Below are 22,901 nucleotides of genomic sequence, written 5' to 3'. Positions count from 1 at the left end.
TCCCTTGTCTATTTAGGGAGTCGGGAATGGAAGATAGTTGAGGCTGGTCTGAGAAGGAAGCAAGTCGTGCTAGGGAGTGTGGAAGGACCAGAGAGGAGGTTCAGCTCCAGAAATGTGAGCTCATGAGCTCACTGGTGTCTTGCAGGCTTCAGCCAGATAAGGAGGGAAAAAAGCCAGCTCAAAAGTTTAGAGAACTAGGGGGCTTGGGCTGGGTGGACTGGGGGCATCTAAATGGGGCACACAGTCAGTCCGCGTAGCACAATCCTCGAGGCATTTTCTGATATTTTAAGAAAAGGTGGGAATCCCTTTTTGCTGGGGGCATCGCTTTTTCTGCCTCTGTTGTCCATGGAAATCAAGGAAGGGTCATGCAGCTGCTCCAGGCGGGAGAGCTGGAGGGGGGTTACTAGGCGATATATTGTCTCATGCTGGAGTCTACCTCCAATGTACAAGAGAGGGGAGGGGAGAAGTCTAGGAAATCATGTGTGAGCGGACAGGGGAGGCCAGAAGCAGGCACCCCGTCAGAACAAGGGCAAAGCAGGGGCTTGGGGCAAAGCAGGGGCTTGGCCTGGATACGGCCTAGAGATTTTGCTGGTGAACAAGGAGAGAGAGAGAGAGAGAGAGAGAGAGAGAGAGAGAGAGAATCCACAGTTCCATCAACCGTGAGCTGTCTCTGTCACTGGTCTCTGGGTCCAGCGAGACCCACATTGGAGTCACACAATGGTCCACTTGGTGCTGAAAGGGTACCCAGCCTGTCTGCTGTGTCTAGTGATTCCCAGCACACAGCATCTCAGACAGACACAGCCTAAGTCCCCACTCCCATACCCCATTCCCCCACAGCCACTGAAAGTCAAGGCCTTTTATCTCCTCCTCCCCGAAGAGGGGCAATTTTTCCTGATACCTGACAAGGTAATCATGCTTCTCCCCACCACATACCAGTAATGGGTGAATAAGTAATTTAAGCAGATATTTGGGATCAGTTCAAAGGCTTAGTGCTTTAAATACCACCTCTTCCAGCCATGCTGTGTGATGGGGACATAGACGTAATTGCTTCCAGCCAACCCAGGCCACTCACTGAGCAAGCCCTCTCCACCAAATAGAAGCCAGCTGCTTTCGTGGCTCAGCTCACAGCTGAAAGAGACCTAGGCCAAAGGTTGCACACCCGTGCCCCTACAGAACCGGCAGGTCACTCTCCGGGGCAGTCAGCGGATGTGGAGCAGGAGAGAGTGAGCAAGGGCCCTGGAGCCGTGAGCAGCTGAGAAGGCAGTACAGTCCTGGGCAGGCAAGATCGTGTCCCAGGGGCTGGGAGGTCTTCCTACTTTTCAAGACACTTCCAAACTCCTCATAGTGAAGTGAGTTGCCAGGTTTTTTGTTTCGACATGGCTGCTAATTTGGTTGGTTTGAGGTTTGGTGGTGGTGGTAGTGGTGGGTTTTGTTTTTATATTTTAACCTCATGGTGGTTACTTGACAAAACCTCTAGTCTTTGATATTGCACGAGGACACCATCATCTGTATACCTAATATTTATTTGTGTATGTGTGTGTGAGAGAGAGAGAGGCCGTGCACGCCACGGTCTGAATGCGGGAGGTCAGAGGACAGTTGGAGGTAGCCAGTTCTCTCCTTGTATCATGTGGGTTTCAGGGACTGAATTCAGGTTGTCAGACTCGGCAGGGAGTCTGAGCCACCTCATGAGCCGTCATCTGCACATCTCATACAAAGTTCACACTTGAGAATGTGTGATCAACTTACGAAAACATTGCAAAAAAATAATACTTTAAATAAGTTTGCAGTTTTAGCTTGGGCTGCATTCGTAGCCATCCGCCGCCGCATGCAGCTCAGACACACCTGTGAGTCTTCAGCTTGCTATGACTCGGGGTGCAGAGGCAACTCCGCCAAGCACCCAGGCCTAGGGTCTCTGGAAAGAGCAGCAGGCCACTAACAGGACACAAGCCAGGGCCGGATCCCCCACACTGAGGCCCTCTCTTCACTTGCCCCAGGGCTGGGAACTCAAGTTTGGGAAACTGGGAAAGCTAGACCAGAACGACAGTCCATGGGTACGCAAGCGGCCAGGCCTGACAAATCAGAACCATATGGGGCTGACCTGCCTGGAGGGGGCCTGCCCTACTCCCGCCCACTGGCCCACCCTGGTAAAGGCTGGGACAAGGTTCATGGAGCTTTCGCGGAGTAACGCACACTTCCCCCGACTGGGACCTCGGACCCCACCAGCCTTGTAATTTGATGAATCGTCAACATCTGGGGCTTAATTACTAGGTCCTGAACTGATAATCCTGGTAAGCCCCCTCATCCAGGGGCCCCGGCCCAGTGCATTTTGAGAGCTCCGTCTCCCCAGCAGGAGCTGTCAGCATTAATTACAGTAAGAAAGCAACACAGTCACCCAGCTTTGCTTGCATCTAAACATGGCCAGTTTGTTGGTCTGGTTCCTTCCTGCCAATCACAGGGATGGTGCGCCACAGTAAGAAGGACCCAACTCAATCCAGACATGATGATTACCGGTAATCCTAGCAGTGGGAGATGGGAGCCGGAGCATCAGGAGTTCAAGGCCAGCTATAGGAGGCTCTGTCCAAACCATAGAAACAGAACAGGGCGGAGAGATGGTTCCTTGGGGTAGAGGCACTTGCTGTCAAGGCCGATGAGCAGAGTTCAATCCCTAAAACTCACAAAGTGGAAGGAAGACAGCTGATGCCCAGAAGTTGGCCTCTGACCCCCCCCCCCCGCATGCATGCACACATGCTCACACAAATAAATGCACTTTTAAAAACTAAGAAGGACCAACTCCCAGATAACCTCCATCCCCACCCTGGCACTGGCGGAGGCAGCAGACAGCATCAGCCCCTTGCCGTCCCCAATGTGAAGTGAGTGGCACCCAAGTTCTCAGTGGCTGGTCCTCTTGAGCCCCCAGGGATGGAGCCTCCAGGCCCAACAACCCAGACTTACTTTGTCAGTAACCCTCTCCTGGGGGCTGGAGTGATGGCTCAGTGATTTAGAGCCCTGGCTGTTCTTCCAGGGGACCCAGGCTGAACTCCCAGCTCCCACATGGCAGCTCACAACTGTCTGTAACTCCAGTTACAGGGCATCCGACACCCTCACACAGACATGCATGCAGGCAAAACACCAATGCATATAAAATTAAAATAAAGAGGATCCAACATCCTCTTCTAGCCTCTCTTGGCACACATACAAATAAAATAAATCATTTTATAGATGGACCTAATATTATTTACTTATTTATTTGTCCGTTTATTGGTGTGCTTTGCCTGTATATATATGCATGTGGACTGTGTGCCTGCTTGGTGCCCATGGAGACCAGAGGCTTCAGATCTCTGGAACTGGGGTTACCAAGGGCTGTGAACCATTATGTAGGTTCTGAGAACCAAACCCAGGCCCCCTGCAACAACATCAACATGCGCTCTTAAACACTGAGCCGTCATTTCAGCACCAAATAATGTTTTTTTAAAGGTGCCGGGAGTTGTGGCTCACATCTTTAATCCTAGCATTTTGGAAGCAGAGGCGAGTGAGTGGATCTCTGTGAGTTTGAGAGGCCAACCTGGTCTATATACTGAGTTCCGGGCCACCGGGGCTATGGTGTTAGTAGGTAATCCAGCCTACCCACTCAGAAAGCCACATAGCACTGCTACTGCCAGGGCCAATTCAAACCCCGATTCCGAGTCAGCTAACCTGAAGCTATTCCCTGTCTTGGGTTGCTGACCTGGGACCTAACTTGAACTTGTCACTCAAGAGAATGGCATGACTCCCACCTTATACAAACTCAAGGCCTGGGCCATCCCGGTCACTGAATGAGGCAGGAGATTGAGCCTGCCTGGGGCTTTGCTCGTGATTCATGTGCAGCCTGTGGTTTTATTTGCTTCTCGAACATCCAGAAACATCCGGGAGCCAGCTGATCTCCTGGAGGAAAAGTGACTTCAAGCAGAACTGAGACTTGTAAACAGCTGTGGGGTTTCACGGAGGGCAGAAGGTGATGAAAGTCTCTGGTGGATCCTACGACTTTGATCAGGAAGGAGAGGGGTTCCCACAGGCAGGATAGTGTGGATCAGAGGAGGAATTTGAACCCAGGATGAGCAAGGCTCAGGATACTTTACTCCTTGGTATTTCTAGCAGGAATTCAAGAAGGGCGGGAGTAGCTGTCGGTTCCCCATTGTCTGAGACAGGGGTGGGTCGCTTTGATGGGAAAGACACCTGCCCCTAATCCTACTGCCTAGAGCATCCAGTCAGTCTGGAGCTCTGTCCTTCCAGTCTGCCTGGACTTTGTCCTGCCTTAACTCACTAGCCTGACCACACAACAGCCAGATCTGTTCTGGGATTAGCCAGACCATTTCCTAGTCTTTCCCTGAGGCTTCTCTCTCTCTCTCTCTCTCTCTCTCTCTCTCTCTCTCTCTCTCTCTCTCTCTCTCTCTCTTCCTCCCTTCTTCCTTCCCTCCCTCCCTCCTTCCCTCCCTCTCTCTCTCTCTCATCCAGAGCCAGGCTTAGGCCCTTTTCCAGACCATGGAAATGCCTACTTTGCAAACAACCCATATAGGCCTCATAGCCAGGCCCTGAGATGGGGCACAGGAGCACCCATGAGACTGGAAAAACTGCCACTCAAAAACCTACCAACCAGATCTGAACAAGGCTTATGGGAAATAAGCCTTCTCTACAAAGTAAAATAAGTGTTTCTCAAACTTCCTGAACCGCAAAAATCTCTCCATGGGCAAGTCAACGGGATAGGGGACCATAGAGCATCAGTCCGAGGAAGGAAAAATGAATAGTTCCCCCTAGGAAGTTCCACAGCTCAGAGCAATTCGGCCCTCTGCTTCCCACTCCCATCCTCTGCAGGATACAAGGGACATCACAAGCATGTCATCGAGTCAGGCAGGTCCTTCTGACTACAAAGCGGGATGTCCTTTCCTCTGCCTACCTCTCAGCCCTGCCACCACCACCACCACCACCCCACTCCTCGGTGGCCACTGACTCCCATTAACCGCCCTCCACCCAGCAGTCTCTCAGAGGCCCAAACACTCACCCAGAAGGAGAGTTTATTCAGAGGCCTAGGGATGCCTTCCTAACCCAGGCTTCATCAGAGATGAGCCCAGAACCACCTCTGCAGGTCATGACTGGATCAGCTCTGTCCTAAAGATCAGGACCCACTCCCTGCTTTAGTTGGGCCCTTCTCTGCCCACACTGCCTCCCTCCCCTCATGTTCACCACATCCTAACTAGATCCGAGTACCCAAGTACGTTTTCCCCAGGTAGCTCTCCCTAACCATTTCTGCTACCCCCAGCCCAAAGCTGAACACAGCTCCTTCTTGGCTATGGAGTGCCAGGGATCATCCATTTTCTGTCCCTTTTCTCCTTCCTCCCTCCTGTGACAAGTTAACAGCCCTCACCTGCAAATCTGAAGTGCTCTCAAGTCAGAAACTTCTTGAGTGTCAGCATAGCGTCCCATCTGGAAAATTCTATAGCGTGACACTGTTCTTAGGAGACAGAATTATTAATAGCATGCAAAATTACCTTCAAGATATGTAAATAATATGTAAATAGAATATAAACGCATTGCATGTTTGCACTTGGGACTATCTCCAAGATATCTCATTATGTAAATGCAAACATTCCAAAATGCAAAAAGGAAAAAGGAAAAATCCAAGATGCATGTGTCCCAAGCCTTTTGAATGAAGGATAATCAACCTGTATTTGCATATGTATGATGAGCTACTACAGGGATGGGACCCCAGTCCAAACAAAAACAGCTGACATGACATGTCAAATCTACCTTATGCCCAGAGCCTGCTGTTAATGAAGTATGTTAAATAATTGTGTGCTTGAAGCAAAGTTTCACCACGTGAGAGCGTCCGCTGGTTGGGCTTCGTGTTGCTACTTGAAATTTCAGATTTTGAGACAGGGTCCTGTGTAGCTCAGGCTGACCTTGAACTCATTATGAAGCTGAAGATGACCTTAGACTTACAGATCCTCCTGCCTCCACTTTCCGAAGACTGGGATTTCAGGTGTGCCTGGGGTTTACGTGGTGCTGGGAATTGAACCCAGAGGTCTGTGCATGCTGAGCAAACACTTTACCAACTGAGCTACAGGCAAGCCCAGAGCTCAGATTTTCTGATGAGCAATGTTTGACCTAGCATTCCCTGGCCACATGTTCCACATCAGGCCTCACTCACGGGCTCAAGAGTCAGGGATGGAAACTTTCCTCTTGGCTGTGGTAGACACGCAGAACACACATTAACCGTGTATCACTTGAAACCACCAGGCTATATTGCCAGGAACAATGACCCACTCTAGGATGTAGAAAAACCTGGAAGATTTTATGGAAGAGAAGGTAACCAAGCTAGTGAGAGTAGTGGTGCACACCTTTAATCCCAGCACTCAAGAGGCTGAGGCAGGTGAATCTGTGAGTTCAAGGCCAGCCTGGTTTACAGAGCAAGTTTCAGGACAGCCAGGGCTACACAAGGAAACCCTGTCTCAAAAAACGAAAACAAGCAAACAGGCTAGAGAGATGGCTCAGCCATTAAGAGCATTGGCAGCTCTTCTAGTCCCGAGTTCAATGCCCAGCAATCACATGGTGGCTCACAGCCATCTATAATGAGATCTGGTGCCCTCTTCTGGCGTGCAGGTGTACATATAGATTGAATAGCATATACATAAAATAAATAAATCTTAACGAAAGAAAAGAGTAGAGGGCTGGTCAGATGGGTCAGTGGTTAAGAGCACTGACTGCTCCTTCAGAGGACCCGGGTTCAATTCCCAGCACCCACAGGGCAGCTCGCCGCTGTCTGTAAGTCCAGTTCCAAAGAATCTGACATTGTTATACCAATGCACATGAAATAAAGTTAAATAGAGTTTCAAAAAAAAGAAAAAAGTAAAGAAAAGATGTGCAGAGAAAAGGGTGAGCCAGGCAGGGGGACAGTGTATACAAAGGCTCAGAAGGGTGGGGCTGCAGGCAATGATCCTGCGGTCAAAGGTGAAGTTCATTTAAACTGAAATGTTTCTTAAAAAAAAAAAAAAAGTGACATACATATGGGGGTGAGGGGACCATAGTGACAAAGACAGGGACTTGCAGTGACTGAGCAACCCTGGTCTTCAGAATCTCCACATGCTGAATCCTTCTAGGGTGAGATCTATTCAGTAAACAGGTGGATAGACAGGCAAAGGGTCTCCCTTAGAATCAGGGGTCCTCTGCAGATACCACAGAGGCCCAGTGGTCCTAAAGTACCCTACCGTCAGCTCTGGCCCCAATATTGTTTAGACATCTCAGCCCTTATTGTTACTGTCACATGCCACAGCAGAATCTAAGTGACGGCTACTCAAGTCGCATTGGCTTAAGGGAAACCCAGGTGTGCAGAAGTGTGAGGACCACCGCAGCGCTGCAGCTGCAAGCCCTCAGCGCTGTCTTTCTCTTGGACTCTCAGCTCTGTTTCTTTTCTGTGGCTCTCTCTCTCTCGAGCAACATGGGGGGAGTTGTGGGTAAAAAACCCTGGTTCAAGTCCATTGGGAGAAAAGAGCCCCTTTTCCCCTTGAGAACACCATTTGAAGTCCTGAGCGTGATGCTCATGGCTCAGCCTGCATCCCAGGCCTGCACCTATCACCTTGTACAAGCGCATGGTTATTGCCCACCCTCAACAGTCCCACCTAATGACGGGGAGGGCTTTAGAGAAGAATTGGGGTTCTGTTATCAGAGAAGGGGATTCTGAATGGCTGACCACACACAACTGCCCTCCCCTGGCCACATGGGATGTGCCCTCAGGGTTCAGGACAGACTTTGCTTTCTTGTCACTTGTCACCGTATATAATGCACTGGGGTCCTAAGACATGGAAGGAATGTTCCTGTATGTGACACTTGCTCTCTCTCTCATGTTACAGGGACCTCTGGGTCTGGACGGCAAGCCAGTAAGTCACCACAACAGTACCAGATGGTCCTGGGGTAGGGCTGCCACTGTGGGGGTAAAGTGACCATGGGACACTTCAGGGAACTGAGAAGTTAGCTCAGCAGCTATAGGATAGCAAGACAAAGCCGCTTGTCATGTGTTTTCAAATCCACCTCCACCATCTGCTGACTAAGTAACCATGGAGATGCTATTCCCCCTTCTTGCCTCTAAGAACCTCTTCTAGGGGGTGTTAGGGAGTTCTAGGGAATGATAGGTAGCATTTAGTTGGTGCTCAAAGTCTACAAGTCCATCCCAACAGACCCTAGACACAGAATGTCTAACACATTCTCAAGACTTTTATGATGGGTGTCAGGATATTAAGTTCTCAATACCTGGGCTGGAGAGATGGCTCAGTGGTTAAGAGCATTGCCTGCTCTTCCAAAGGTCCTGAGTTCAATTCCTGGCAACCACATGGTGGCTCACAACCATCTGTAATGAGGTCTGGTGCCCTCTTCTGGCCTGCACACACACAGACAGAATATTGTATAAATAATAAATAAATAAATGAATAAATAAATAAATTTTTTAAAAAAAAAAAGTTCTCAATACCTGTGCCAGGAGTCCACGGTCCACGGGCATCCTCAGCAGATGAACAAGGTGCACAGGGAAATATAAACACAGTTAAATAAATGACAGAGTGTAGGTGAACAGGTAGGCAGATAGGTGTGCTGGTAGGTGGGTGGATGGATTAGTGGATGGGTAGACAGATGAGTGGGTGGTTGAAAGGATGGATAGATGGGTAGATAAGTGGATAAATGGGTGCATGGATGGGGGTTGAGTAGATGGGTAGATAGGTGGATATATCGATCGATGGATGGATGGATGGATGGATGGATGGATGGATGGATGGATGGGTGTGTGGGTGGATCGATGGATGGATGAATGGATGGATGGATGGATGGATGGATGGATGGATGGACGGACGGACGGACGGACGGACGGACGGGAAGTAGGCAAATGAGTAAATGCATGGATAAGTGAGTGGATGAGAAGGTTAATAGATGAGTGGAATAGATAAAGGGGTAGATGGATGGATGCATGCATTCATGCATGAATGGATACATGAATTAGTGGGGAAACAGGTAGATGAGTTCAAAGATGGATAAATGGGAGGTAGGAAGAGTGACTGTATGGATAAATGTGTGGGTGGTTGGGTGGGTGACCTATTGAAGGACAGATGATGGAACCTAAAATTCAAGGAGCCACTGCTCTTAAAGGCAAGTATTCTAGAGACTAGAAGGCAACTCTGGACCATGGCCTCCTTGGCAGCAAAGACAAAGCATGGACTATGTGAGCCCTCTAGGCAGAAAAACTAGCATATACACCCTATTCCTGCTCAGAGGATGCCTGTGGACCCTCGCTGCTGACCCCCAAACCCTCACCTCCATCACGCTGAGGACAGATGTGGAGAGTCCAGGAGACAGCGAGGACAATTTGACAGGCCTGTGTAGTGTTCCACTCAGATGCCCGCAGCTCTGCTAGCCCCACATGTCCCCCTGCCCTCACAGCCATGGGACAGCCAGAAGTGGAGCCAGCCTGACTCACCTCACTCACGCCTGTTCTTTCTCTGTCTTTCTTGCCCAGGGACTTCCGGGCCCCAAAGGGGAAAAGGTGAGTGCAGCTGGATGCTGTCTGGATACTGTGCACTAATGAAGGATGCCAGCAGCCAACTCCAAACCTCAGTTCCAGAGTGGTAAACTGAGCAAGTCAGCCCCCTGCCCCCAAGCCTCCAATACCCCCTCTGTAGAGTGGAGCAAGCAATGCCAATGCCTGTCTCTAAAAAGGGTCACATACTCAAATACCACATGCTGGCAGGGTTGGATCTGGTATATGGTGTCCCAGCAGACCAAAACAAAGGCAGCTTCTGCAGTGAGCGGGGTACCCAGAGGGCTTGGAGTGTAAATGATGATAGTAGATGAAGTCCTCTATGGGGAAGACACCCCTTTAGAGACACAAATGGGAGAGGGTTATCTTGGCAACCCCTCGTGAAGTAAGTGGGTAGATAGGTGGCTGGGGAACTGAATGGATGGATGGATGGGTGGGTAGGTAGATGAGTGGGAAGATGAATGAATTAGTACGCAGATGAATAAATAGACAGATGGATATAGAAATAGATTGCCCATCCACTGATAAATAGATGGAGCCTAGACTCCAAAGGGCTACTATCCTTGAAGGGACTGTATGTCATGAAATCTGACGACTCTAGGCAATAGTCCCTTTGGTACTTGGCATTAAACATAGGACCCACCAAGTTCCTTGGAAGGGAGCAGAAGAGATATCTATGGACATGATGGTGGAATCTGAAGAAAGAGGGACCAGAACAGGGCTCAGAGACCATATGCAGCTATGCCTGGGTGATGTGGCCACTCAGGGACAAACCAATCAGTGCCCCTAGCTGCCAACAGAGCTGAAAACGTCGTGGAAAGACACAGGAGCTGGTGGCTCGGAACCTCCTCTCAGCAGTCCAGATCCACCGCTGTGTAATTTTGCTCAGCTGCAAGGGCCTCAGCTTGTCCCTCTGTATGAAGGCAGCCTCACAGAGCTATGGGGAGGTCTCATGAGGTCATGGTCTGAATGGCCATTGTTGGTGGGTGGATGAGATGCTGCTGCAACTGGTAGGTATCGTGACTGTGTTCCTGGCTGATTCTGACTGATGCCACCAAAGCTGTAGGAACAACTCCAGGGCTTTGAGATCAAAGAGAAACAAGCTCCTGTGTATCTATTGCTGCATAACCCACCGTGTCAAAACTCACGGCTTTATCATCTCTCCCTAGTCCAGGGCTCAGGAATTGCAAGAGGACACAGTGCAAGCATCTGTCCCAGGGGCCACACTGTGTGTGGGATCTTGAATGTCTGGAGTGCAGCCATACATGAGGCCCTCCCTGACTTCAATTTGCCGGCTGTGTGACCTTGGGCATACTGCTTAGCCTCATTGGAGATGAAGGTTTAAAATAAGGCCTGCCTATTGTTTCATTAGAATTTATGCCAAGCACAGAGAGAAGGTTCAAGAGGAAATAAGGAGAAATAACCGTAATCAGTGGCCATTCATTTCCCTGTGTTTGGTTCCCAGGGTGCACCAGGAGACTTCGGCCCGCGGGTAAGAATGGAGCACCACCTCCCTCATCCACTACACATGGTTTGTTTAACATTATTATAATAAGGCATTTCTAGCATTTCTTGGGGGTCCCAGCTTACCACAGCTTATTCCAGAAAAAGGCGAGGACAGCCCTTCCTCTCCACCTTTGTCCCGCCGTGGAAGCCCCCAGGTACCCTCCCCTGATTGAGGCTGCTCCCTCCCATACAGATGACAGTATCTGGCCGATGTCCTGGTTGTCGTGCTTGTCACCAAGGTGACCAGGCAGTGGGGATAGCCCTGGTCACAACCAGATGGTGATCATCTCATGAGACAGCTGGCACTCAGGAAAAAGAGAAGGTCCTGAGGTCTGGAGTTCTGATCCCAGAGCTCAGTCTTGTTACCTCCTAGACCCATGACCTTGACAACCAGACCCATGACCTTGACAAGTCACTTTCCCCGCAGCTTCAGATCCTTCAGCCGTGAGGGATGACAGCTGCTACCACCAACCCTCCCAAAGCGAGTTCTGTGAAGATTCATTATAACCATAAATGTCAGTAGTTGACAGCAGCACTCAGCATAGGAACAGGAGACAGGTGTCCCCTCCAGCCCATCTGTGTCCGCTGGGTCCAGAAACCTAGAAAGAAGTGCTTGTGCTGAATCTTCATCATCATCATCATTTATGTCCCAGCAATGCCTGAGCATGCATGGGCAGCCGTTTGTAGCAGTTCCCCAATTGTTCCTACCCTGGGCAGTCCTAAATGCTTGTGTTATTGTCATACCCAAGGTTCCACAGTCTTCCTTTATGCTGTCTATCCAGCGGTTTGGGGGTCTTCCTCTTCATCTTATCCCTTACACTCCTCCAAGCAGTGCTATCTTTGGGCATCTGGCGTCATTCATTTTCATAACATGGCTGACGTATCTCAAGTGCTGTTGCGGTATCCTGTAGTTTACTTCCTTCTGTAGATGGAGATGTTTCTCAATGTCATCATTGCACAACCTGTGTTAGTGAGTGTGACACCTAGAATCCTCCTGAGACATGCCATCTCAAACACATTCAGCCGCTGTTCTGAGAAGCGTTTCATTGTCCAGGTTTCGGAGTTGTAAAGAAGACAGCTCAAGACAAGAGTCTCATATACTTGTAATTTTGTTGTTGTCGTTATGTCTCTCACTGGCCAAACCTTTCCTGGTGCCTGGAATGCAGCCCTCGCTATACCTATCCACCTCTTGATATCTGAAGTAGTTCCCTCCTTTGAACTGTGGTTTCCTCCCAGATAGACAAAGTTGACTGTTTGCTTGAGGTTCATATTCTTCATTGCAATGTTAAAATCCTTATGTGCCCTTCCCATGTGTTGTATCTCAGTCTTCTCAATGTTTGCTTTCATAGAAGGTTTTCACTGACTTCCACCACTCTAGGTACCATGGCCTGCATCTCATTTGGACTTTCAGCAAGCAGTGCGTATCATCAGCAAAACGCAAGTTATTGATTCGCACACCACCTATCTGCATGCCTATCTCCTCATCCTCCAGGACTGTTGCTCTTATTAATTCCAGGAATATATGAAAGAGCAGTGGTGAGAGGGCACATCCCTGCAACACTCCTACGACTGTCTTAAACTCATCACTTAGTTCTCCGCAGACTTTGACTGATTCAAAGGTATCTTTATAGGCATTTTCTAGTATTCTACAGAGAGGCTTTTCTCTGGGTACCTGTAGAACCTCATTGTTTCCCAAAGTCCTTTCCTCCCGATGCTGTCGAATGCCTTCCTGAAGTTGATGTAGCAGACATATAAGTCTTTTCCAAATTCTTCATATTTTTCTGCCAGTTGCCTCAAAGTGAAGATCTGATCAATTGTGCTCCTGTTAGCTCTGAATCCACACTGGGCCTCTGCTAGGCTTTCCTTTGTTCTGCCCTTGATCCTTTGCAGGATAATGGAGGAGAAAATCTTGTTGCTATGGCACAACAAACTAATGCCCCTGTAATTTGAGCAGTCCAGCTTGTCCTTCTTCTTGTGTGTAGGAATTATAACTGAGTCTGTCCATTCAGTGGGAATCTCTTCGTGTTCCTAAATCTCTCTGAAGAGTCTGAAAAAGCGCCTCGGCCCCTGAGCCTATTATAGCCACCTCCAGCTCCTCCACCGTGATGTCATCCGCTCCTGGGGCCTTCCTGCATTTCAATCTCTTGATAACTTCCTCTTTCTCACTGTTATCAATATTTAATATTTCCCCATCGTCTCTGGTGGCTGCCGAAGTGTTTCTCGTTGTAGTCTACGCTGACAGCATTAGGATCATGGTATAGGGTGTCATGGCATTGTCTCCATCTTTGCTTTACTTCCCCTGGTCCCATTAATAAATGGCCTTGCCCATCTTTTATCACCCGAATTTGGGGAGCACATCTGGCAGTTATCCATCTGATAGCTTCGAAGACAGGATGTGTTTTATTATGGAGTCTAGCCTCTTCGACCTCATTGGGTTGTATATATACACATGTATATACAGCTCCCTGTCCTTCTTCGCTCTTCTTTTGCCCTCCCTGCACAGACAGTTGTGGTGTTTTGCTGCCCGCAGATTCCCTCTTCATTTGCTCTTTAGCTTCCTTCTTTATTCCACCAGGTCGATTATCTCTGCAGTAAGCATTCTACTGGTATTGCCCTTTCAGCATAACCAAGCATCTCCTCCGAAGCCTCCTGTGTAGCTCTTTTGATTTTCTCCCATTCATTTTCTATATTTGTGAAGAGCTGTTTAATGATTTCCCTCATCTTCTTTCCAGCTGTTCTCTTGTACCCTCTCCGTACAGCTGGGATCATCAGCTGTTTACGAACCATCTTCCAGTTCACAAACGTTCCGAATCTTAGGTGGTCTCTAAAAGTGGGTCTCGGCAGAGGAGCACTTAAGAAACCCTAGATAAGATGTCCTCACCATTTCTGGAATGTTCTGGGCAGAGTACCCTGATTGCAGAGACTAAGGGGTAGGCATTAGCTGCCCAGAGAAAGACTGGGTCACATGGAAGAAGGTTTGGGCCCTCAGGCTGAGTGCAAAGGTCACTCGCTCACCAACAGTCTGCCACCTTGGGGCAGGATTAAGTGGAGAATGAGTGAGCTTCTTGGACCCAGAGAACACTGTCTATGGCAGAAGAGAGGGAGAGAGAAAGGACGGAGCACACGAGCTGGGGCTTTGTGGTCAGGGTAGGCAAGCAAGACCCAGCTCTGCAACTTCAAGGCTCAGAGTCCAGGTTTTATAAAATGACATCAGTGGGGCCCACGTCACAGGGTGTCTGCTGTGAAAACAAGAGCTGGAGCAGGCAGGGGGATGAATCAGGCTGAGTTTTGATAGGCAGAGCTATCCCTTGTTGGGCCATTGACAGAGGTCAGGACCGGGGCCACAGAGGCAACGAGATTTCTCTGAAGTCCAAGAAAGGATATTCCCCTTACTCTGTGGCTGCTGGGGGGAAATACTGGTTTCAGATGGGATTTATGGAAGTTAATCTTCCTAATAGAATTGTCCAGTCTGCAATGACCAGGAGCCGTCTCTGGTCCTGAGTTCACCAAATAGAACGTTTTTTCCCAAGCCCCTTGCCTTCCCAGGGATACCCTGCCTCCTGTTATATCGACCCAGCCATCTGTGGACTAACTCCTCCCCACAGAAAGACGTAATGACTTGAAAGGAGAATCCATCCTTATCTCTCAGGGTCCCCGGAGTTAGCTAAGGTCTCCCTTATGGTTACATGCAGGGTGTTCTGGGGGTCCAGGTGACAACGCCCCTCACATGGTTGTTGTTGATGTATCTGTTCCCACTTAGCTGGGAAGCAGCCACAGGTGGTTTCCCATGCATCCTGGGGCTTCCTCCCAAACTTGGCAGTGGGTTCCTAGAGAGGCTTCTGAGAGCAGCTTTCTAGGAAGCGGGAAGCGACAACTGTCACACCTGTTAGGAGCTCCACCCAGTGTGGGCCCAGCGTCATACCTGCTACATGCCATCCTAGTCTAGTCTGGTCTGGTCTGGTCTGGTCTGGTCTGGTCTGGTCTGGTCTGGCCCATCACAGGAGGTGAAGAAATGGGTGGTGGTTTATTCGGCATACCCAGCCACAAACTGCCTTTCTCTGGGCTGCAGTAGCTGGTGGCTCTTTGTCTTACGATTTTTGCAATCCTCTCCTACTTCCTGACCACACCACCTGTTTGCCATCTAGATGGTTTTCCCACGGCTCAACGCAGGCTTTATAAGTAGAGATCATCGTGGGTACAACCTCCATGTCCTCAAGGTAGACCAGCTGAGTGAGGGTTTGCTGGTTTGCTGTGCTCCCCAACCCCTACTCACCCCGTGTTTTCAGGGCCAGACCTCAGTCATCCAATCCTGGAGAGAGAGGGGAAATGGTTACAGGAAGAAATAAGGTGGTCTATACCTTACTCTGAGTAGCAGGAGGCAGAGCAGGCAGATCTCTGTGGGTTCAAGGCTAGCCTGGTCTACAAAGCACGCTCTGAACCAGCCAGAGCTAAGCCTACATAGTAAGACCTTGTCTCAAAATACAAAAACATGTATAAGGGGCCAAAAAATCCTTTCTGTCTCGAATCCAAACCAGGAGCGCCCAATCTGGAGTCTCTGAGCAAATGAAGAACAGGAGGGAGAACTGAATCCTGAATGAAATAGGAATGTCCACTCATCTTTGCTGAGACAGGATATCCTAATCACAATGCTAATTTGGGGTCTGAACTTAGAACTCTTTGATCAGGGCCCTGGCCATGCCATACTGAGCAGGAAATCTGAGCGGAGGCCATAGAGAACTGCCAGCCATTCGTTGAGAAAATTGAGGGATATGTGTGTGGAGTGTAGTTTGCTAGAGAGAGGTGATCTCTTTCCTGGCAAGGGGAGGAGACACAGGCTGAAAAGAATATCTGAAAAAGACCAGTTGCAGTTTCAGCACGAGGTATGAATCCCCAGAACTGAAGCAAAGGGCCCAGTGGGTGTGGCAGTCCGCCTGTAATTCCAGCTTCAGAAGGCAGACAAGATCCCCAGGGCAAGCTGGCTAGCAAGACAAGCCTCATCTACCCAGCTCTGGCTCTGACGGAGAGAACCTGCCTCCGTGAATACGGTGGCTGATTCCTGACATCGACCTCAGGCTTCCACACTGCACATGTGCATCTTACATATGTGTGCCCATGTACGTGCAAACACACGAGAAAAAACTAAGATTAGAAGGCTGGGGCTGGAGAGATGGCTCAGTGGTTAAGAGCATTGCCTGCTCTTCCAAAGGTCCTGAGTTCAATTCCCAGCAACCACATGGTGGCTCACAACCATCTGTAAAGAGGTCTGGTGCCCTCTTCTGGCCTTCAGGCATACAGACAGAATATTGTATACATAATAAATAAATAAAAAAAAAACTAAGATTAGAAGCTGGAAAGATGACTACTGGTCGGTTAAGAGCACTGGCTCCTTTTGCAGAGGACCCAGGTTAGATTCCCAGCACCTACATGCTGTTCACAATCATCTTTAACTCCAGGGCATCGAATGCTCCCTCCTGACCTCCATGGGCACCGGGCATACATGGTGCATAGGCATAGGCATACATACAGGAAAAAGAAAAACACCCATAAACATATATTAAATAAATGAAAATTTAAAATTGTTTTTGAAAACCTAAAAATAAAGCTGGGCATGACAGTACATGCCTTTAATCCTAGCACCCAGAAGGCATAGGCAAGTGGGTCTCTGTGAGTTCCCGGACAGGCAGGGCTATGCAGAGAAACCCTGTCTGGAAAAAAAATAATTTTTTAAAGACCAGTTGCCCTGGCAAAAGAAGGCTCGTTTTTTCTTAGTTCAGAAGCCCTAAGTAAATTACTGCCCCTGGGCCCCCATCACTTCATCTGCATGATGGGAGATGGCTTGGCCCTGGTCATAGAGGCTACATTAGACCATCTACACTCTATAGGAAGGCTTCTTCCTTTCTTGGTTGTCAGGAACTACTGCACCATGACCCATCACTATGGGCTTCTTTCTTGCAGTACAGGCCATGTAGTCGGGGTTCAGCATGCCTGAGGTCTGACCTGGTACTAACATAGAGTGGAGAGTCAGAGGCTTTGTGTGACATAAGTCTGTGTGCCCCGTCATTGCCTGTTCCTGTTTTTTGTTTACTGCTGAGTGGCCTGCCATAATATGACCCGTGGCTCAGCCTCTCACCTGTGGGAGGATATTTTGAGAGCTTCCGTGTCGGGCAAAGAAAGCGACTGCAGGTATCCACATGCAGTTGTGTGAGAGCATAAAATACATGCCCACTCATGCATGTCTGCCACTTTTAATGCAGCAAGAAAGGATCAACCAGGACGTTCTTGCAGGAGACACTCTGTCTCACCCACCCCACGTATGTCATTTCGACAACAGATCCAGGCTTCAGATATTGAGAAGGTGGCAGCAAGGTCCACCAAGGTCTCCTCCTGCAGCTACCAAGAAGCAGCCAGAACCCAATATCTAAGCCTGTGCTCACCCCAAGGGCTAGGAAAAAGGAAAGCATGGGGCTTGCCCATCTGAGAAAATCTTTCTGGAAGTTGGAACCCCTCACGGTCACCCTTGCCCTCTGTGTCAAGTCAAACCATATGTCTTTCAGGGAGCCCAAGGGCAAGATGGAGCTGCAGGACCACCTGGGCCCCCTGGACCACCTGGGGCCCGGGGTCCTCCTGGTGACACTGGGAAAGATGGCCCCAGAGGAGCTCAAGGCCCAGCGGTAAGAGAAGGCACAGAACTGGGGCCCCCAAGACTTGGTCCTATATTGGCACACACTCTGAACCCTGATCCCCAGAACCAACTCCAAACCAGCATTATTCCTAGTAGGCCCAACACCAACCATTACCCAATGCACACACTCAGCCTAGACCCAACTCTAACCCCAAAGCCCATCCAAAGCCCATACCTCACACCAACCGATGCTTAAATCTGACACAGACCTGCTTCCCTAATCAGTGCTAATCAGGACCTTAACCTCAAATCCTGTCCCATGCCTCAGCTCAGACTATTATCCACACTCTACCCCTGAACCTGACCCCAAGCCCAAGTCTAACTCTGGAAGACCCACAGCTCCTAACCTTGAGTTGCATGCTCAGCCTAAATTCCCACCCCACCTCTGGCCCAGAAACCCACAGGCGAGCCCTTTATCTGCAATTCTCCACCAACCCCTGTTCCTCTCCCTGCTCCCTCTTCCTCACTACTAATGAGCCTCAGTTTCTCCCCAAGGCCATGTGAGGCCAGTCCACAGAAAATAGTTCTGTCATCCTAGCCCAGAGACTCGAATCTGTCCTTCCATCCGGTGCAGAATCTACTAGATTGCCACCTGTCGGGGCAGGTCATCTCAATTGGCCCATCCATCCACGTTAGGTGCCTAACTCCCAAAGCCTCAAACTTCTCATCTGTGAAGTGGGGACAATAACAACCACTTCTCAGGGTTGAAAGAAGAGCCCTTGCCCATTTCCTGAGATTCAGGCTCAGTTAATGTGATATCCTTGGATCGCTCACTGCTATTGTCTCATACCTCCTTAGGGTCCCAAAGGAGAGCCTGGACAAGATGGCGAGATGGTGAGTGTCTGGGGTGTTTGCAAGGCTAGAGTGCGGGGATGCGGCTCCGGGAGATGGAAGTCTCTTTCCCTCTGTAAGAGCTGCTTTCCTCATTGCTGTGACAAAGTACTTGGCAAAGGAGACGTCAAGTAAAAAAGATGGATTTTGCTCATAGTCTCAGGGTACAGGTCATCATGGTGGGGAAGCGTGGTGGGAACATGAGGCAGCCGGTCACAGTGTGTCTACAGTCAGGAGGCAGAGTTATGAATGGGTGCTCAACCACCTTCCTGTTATTTAGTCCAGGACCCCAGGTCATGGGACGATGTAGCCCATTTTTAGTGGACCGTCCCTGTTCAGTTGAATCTTTCTGGAAATGTCCTTCCAGACACACCGAGGTGTGTGTCTCATGGTGACTCTGACTCTATAACACACACCAGGATTCTGTAGGTGTACATGCTTGTGTGCCCATCCTTCTGCCGGCAATGAGGATGTGGACGGGCTGTCCCCAGCCTGGACAGAGTTCTGGAACCTCCCTTCCTGGGCGAGAGTCTACAGATCACCTGCTAGCTTTGGAGCCCTGACACAGCCACTGCTCAGTCTGTCCGAGGACTTGGCTGAGCATATCTACTTCTCGTGACGCCTGCCTCTTCCTCTGGGATATGCTGTCACCCTTGATAAAAGGAAAATGACAAGACAGACCCAGGAGCACCTGGAAGGCTCAGTGTTCTTAACCACTGACCCACCTCTCCAGGCCTCATGAAGAACTTTGAGGATGGCTTTCCCCCCACATTTAGCACAGTTTCCTTGAAGTGTATCCAGTTTTGGCATGTGTCAGAATTTTGTTCCCTCTCTTCTTTTTTTTTTGGTGAGGGGATGTTTTGCTGTTTGGGTTTGGGTTTTCTTTTTTATTTCATTAATTGTTATCATCTTATTATTTTATGTTTGTGGTCAGAGACTGCACTTCAGTTTCCCTGCCACCCAGACACAGAAACTACATTAATTACAACACTGCTTGGCCAACGGCTTAGGCATATTCCTACTAGCTCTTATATCTTAAATCAACCCATTTCTATTAATCTGTGTATCACCACAAGGCTGTGGCCTATCAGTAAGGTTCCAGTGTCTTTCTCCTTCAGTAGCTACGTGGCATCTTCCTGACTCCGTCTTCTTTCTCCCTGCATTCAGTTTAGTTTTCCTGCCTATCTCTATTCTGCCATGCCATAGGCCAAAGTGTATCCCAGACTGGGCCCAAATTCACTGTGTAGCCAAGGATGACCTTGAACTCAAGCCCTGACCTCCCTGCCTCCACCCCCCCATCTAATACCTCTTTTCTTTTCTTCCAGGGCCCCACGGGACCTCCAGGACCAAAGGTGGGTACTCGGTGCCCCTCCTTCCCCTTGGCCTCACTCCCCACCTTCTTCTCCCAACTTCCCCCAGTGACACTGAGGGGGTGAGGTCAGGAGACTCAGTTCAAAGGAGAGACAGGTCACTGAGTGTTAGGGCTCAGTTTACTCACAGTTAAATGGAAGCATGACAGACCTTTCCTGCCTGGACCTCACATCAGACTGTGAGGTTGAATCATGAGACACCTTGGCTGTTTGAGTTTGTTGTTGTTTCTGGTTTGGGGAGGTTGTTTTGTTTGTGGGTTTGTTTGTTTTATTGGTTGACTTTGGTGGTAGTGGTAGTGGTGTTTCGAGACACAGTTTCTCAGATTAGCTCTGGCTGTCCTGGAACTCACTCTGTAGACCAGGCTGACCTTGAACTCACATAGATCCACCTGCCTCTAGCTCCTGAGTGCTAGGATTAAAGGCATGAGCTACTGCTGCCTGGTTCTGGCTTTGGTTTTTTGTTATTGTTGTTGTTGTTGTTTTCAATTTTATTATCTGTGTGTGCACACATGTATACATACCACACATGAACACACACACACACGCACACAGACACACATACAAAACCCTACGTTCACCTCTTCACCCATCCTCTTCCCCGGCCCCTGGCAGTCACTGATCCCCATACTGCCTTAGTAGCTTCTTTTCCACAGCTCAGTCTGGACAAAAGCTTCTAGCACTCGGTGTTGTCGTGCTGGCACTAGAAAAGTTCGTGACCTTTCCTAGCTTGCTCACTCTCTTGTCCTAACTAGTACTTTCTAGTACTCTCTGTCTACTGCACATTCACGCTCCATCCCCCACTGCCGGGCCTCTCGATTGCTTCTTGGCTGTAGCGAGGGTAGCTTTACAGGTTTTGCCGTGGTCAGATGTCTTCAGCCACATTCACTTCTGAAGTCCCTCCCCATGCCAGGGTCTCCTCTTTGGGCTTGGGCAGTGCTTGGAGTAGGAAGGAACCTGAAGACTCTGTGCAGGATGCAGGGCACTCAGACAGAGGATGGAGAAAGGCCTGCAGTGAGCTGGCCTGCTATACCCCAACATCCATCTGGAGCTGGGGGTGTCCCCTCCCCATCTTAAAGAACAGTGACTTCCCCAAGCTCACTCAGCACAGGAATCTAAGCCTGGCTGACTCCCCACCTCATCTGTCTAACGAGTCCAGGAGTCCCGGACAAACATGGGTCGTAGGCCATTGGTGCCACTTGCACCAGAAGGGACAGAGTTGTGGCGTGCAGACCACTCTCCAATAGCACTGACCCCTCCCTTGCACCCTCATTTTGTGTCTTCAGGGAGTGTCAGGTACTCCTGGAAAGAAGGTGAGAGAAGGGCTGAGGCTGGGGACAAAGATGAGACAGGGTTTCCCCACAGAAAGTGTCCTTCTCTTCCCCAGACCAAGTTCTTGCTGTGGTGAGGCCCTGTCTCATGTCTCATTCATTCACTCACTCACTCTTACCCTTCATCACAACCACATCCTCTTTAGAACTTGACCATAGTTCCTCAAGTGCGGTCCTGGGACCAGCACCGCCACCATCACTTGGGGCCTTGTCAGCAATGCAAATACCGGTTATTAGGGAATGCCCACATAGCACAAAGCCCCGGGTCTGACCCACAGCACAGCATAAATTAGGTGTGGTGATGCACACCTGTAATCCTAGCACTTTGCAAGTGGAGGCAGGAGAGTCATCCTTGGCTCCATAGTGAGCTCAAGGCCAGCCTGGGCTACATGAGACCCTGTATCAAAAGAAGGGAAAGGGGAAGAGGGGAAAAGAGGAGAGAAGGGAAGGGAGGAAAGGGGAAAGGAGTGGAATGGAGAGGAGAGAAGGGAAGGGAGGAAAGGGGAAAGGAGTGGAATGGAGAGGAGGGAAGGGAGGGGAGGGAAGGAAAGGGAAGGGAAAGGAGAAAGAAAGCAAACTCCAGGCTGACCCTAGATCCACATGAGACTTTGGGGTGGGGCTGGGGTCTATTTAGTCAGCCTTCTGGACCCCTGGACATACAAGTTTGAAAACCAATCACTGACCTGGAGTATTTTCCACTTTGTGACAAGCTGGTACCTCTTCCCATCCAAGTCTCAGCAAAACCGCCCCATGCTCCAGAAGGCTGTGCCCAGGTCCCTCTCCATGTGCCTTTCCCACGGTCTCCTTCCACCACTTAAGCACTTGGCATGTCCGTGGGTCCAGAACTGTGTGTGCTCTGGTCCCTAAGGGATGTTCACCAGCTGCTTGGCAAATGAGTGAATTTGCTCCCGTTCACTTGTCCATCCCCTGTGTCTGCAGAAACCTCCTGAAGCTGGTTCTAGGCTTCTTGTAGGGGTTGAGATGGTTCTGACCTGACCCTGCCATAGAGGGTTAAGTGTGGGCAGTGCCTGCTGCTAGTGACTGGACCAGACAGGTGTGCAGTGAGTCGAGAGCAGGTAGGGGCCAGCTGGACCGCTCAAAGGTGTGGTCAAAGTGTGATGACTTCACCTGTTATCTTCTCAGGGGGATGATGGGATGCCCAGCCAGCCAGGACTCCCTGGACCCCCAGGGCCCAAGGTAAGTATACCACCCTCTTCCTCAAAGTTTGCCACCCCCAACCCTCCAAAGTTTCCATCTACCTAGAGATGCCCCTATCCTGGCCCTTTCACACCATGGGGCTATGGGCAAATTCCCAGGGCAGGCCAGAGGGAGGACACCTAGCCAGGGCAGGCAGTGAGCACCCTGGAGACCTAGCCAGCAGCTTGGCTTCTCATTTAGGCCATCTGTCTCCCCTATCCTAAGTCCTCTTGGTCTCCACCTTAGTCCCTCCATCCCCTGCCTAGTGCCAAGCTGGGAACAGAATGTTTTCTTCACACCTTGCTCCCCAAAACCTTTGTCAGTGCCACCAAGCCCTAGTCAGCCTGCCTCCAAAATGTCTCTTGGACCAAGCATGGTGGTACACACCCATAATCTCAGCACTCAGAAGGCTGAGGCAGGAGGATCTGAGTTAGAGG

The 22,901-nt window shown here is 49.8% G+C and overlaps 1 protein-coding gene across 2 annotated transcripts in view; it reads left to right on the top strand.

Moving 5' to 3' along the window:
• Positions 1 to 22,901, top strand: part of Col23a1 (collagen type XXIII alpha 1 chain) — a 285,085-nt gene that overhangs the window by 242,939 nt on the left and 19,245 nt on the right. For both annotated transcript variants that reach the window (XM_075992728.1, XM_075992729.1), the window contains 7 exons: positions 7,881 to 7,907; positions 9,530 to 9,556; positions 11,016 to 11,042; positions 17,611 to 17,727; positions 18,537 to 18,572; positions 19,895 to 19,921; positions 22,411 to 22,464. In XM_075992728.1, the coding sequence (XP_075848843.1) occupies positions 7,881 to 7,907; positions 9,530 to 9,556; positions 11,016 to 11,042; positions 17,611 to 17,727; positions 18,537 to 18,572; positions 19,895 to 19,921; positions 22,411 to 22,464 (315 nt within the window). The remainder of the gene's footprint in view (positions 1 to 7,880; positions 7,908 to 9,529; positions 9,557 to 11,015; positions 11,043 to 17,610; positions 17,728 to 18,536; positions 18,573 to 19,894; positions 19,922 to 22,410; positions 22,465 to 22,901) is intronic.

This window comes from Microtus pennsylvanicus, chromosome 11, assembly GCF_037038515.1.
Source record: "Microtus pennsylvanicus isolate mMicPen1 chromosome 11, mMicPen1.hap1, whole genome shotgun sequence".
Lineage (NCBI taxonomy): Eukaryota > Metazoa > Chordata > Mammalia > Rodentia > Cricetidae > Microtus > Microtus pennsylvanicus.
The sequence above is the reverse complement of the archived record's forward strand: the minus strand, read 5'-3'. Positions and strand labels throughout refer to the sequence as shown.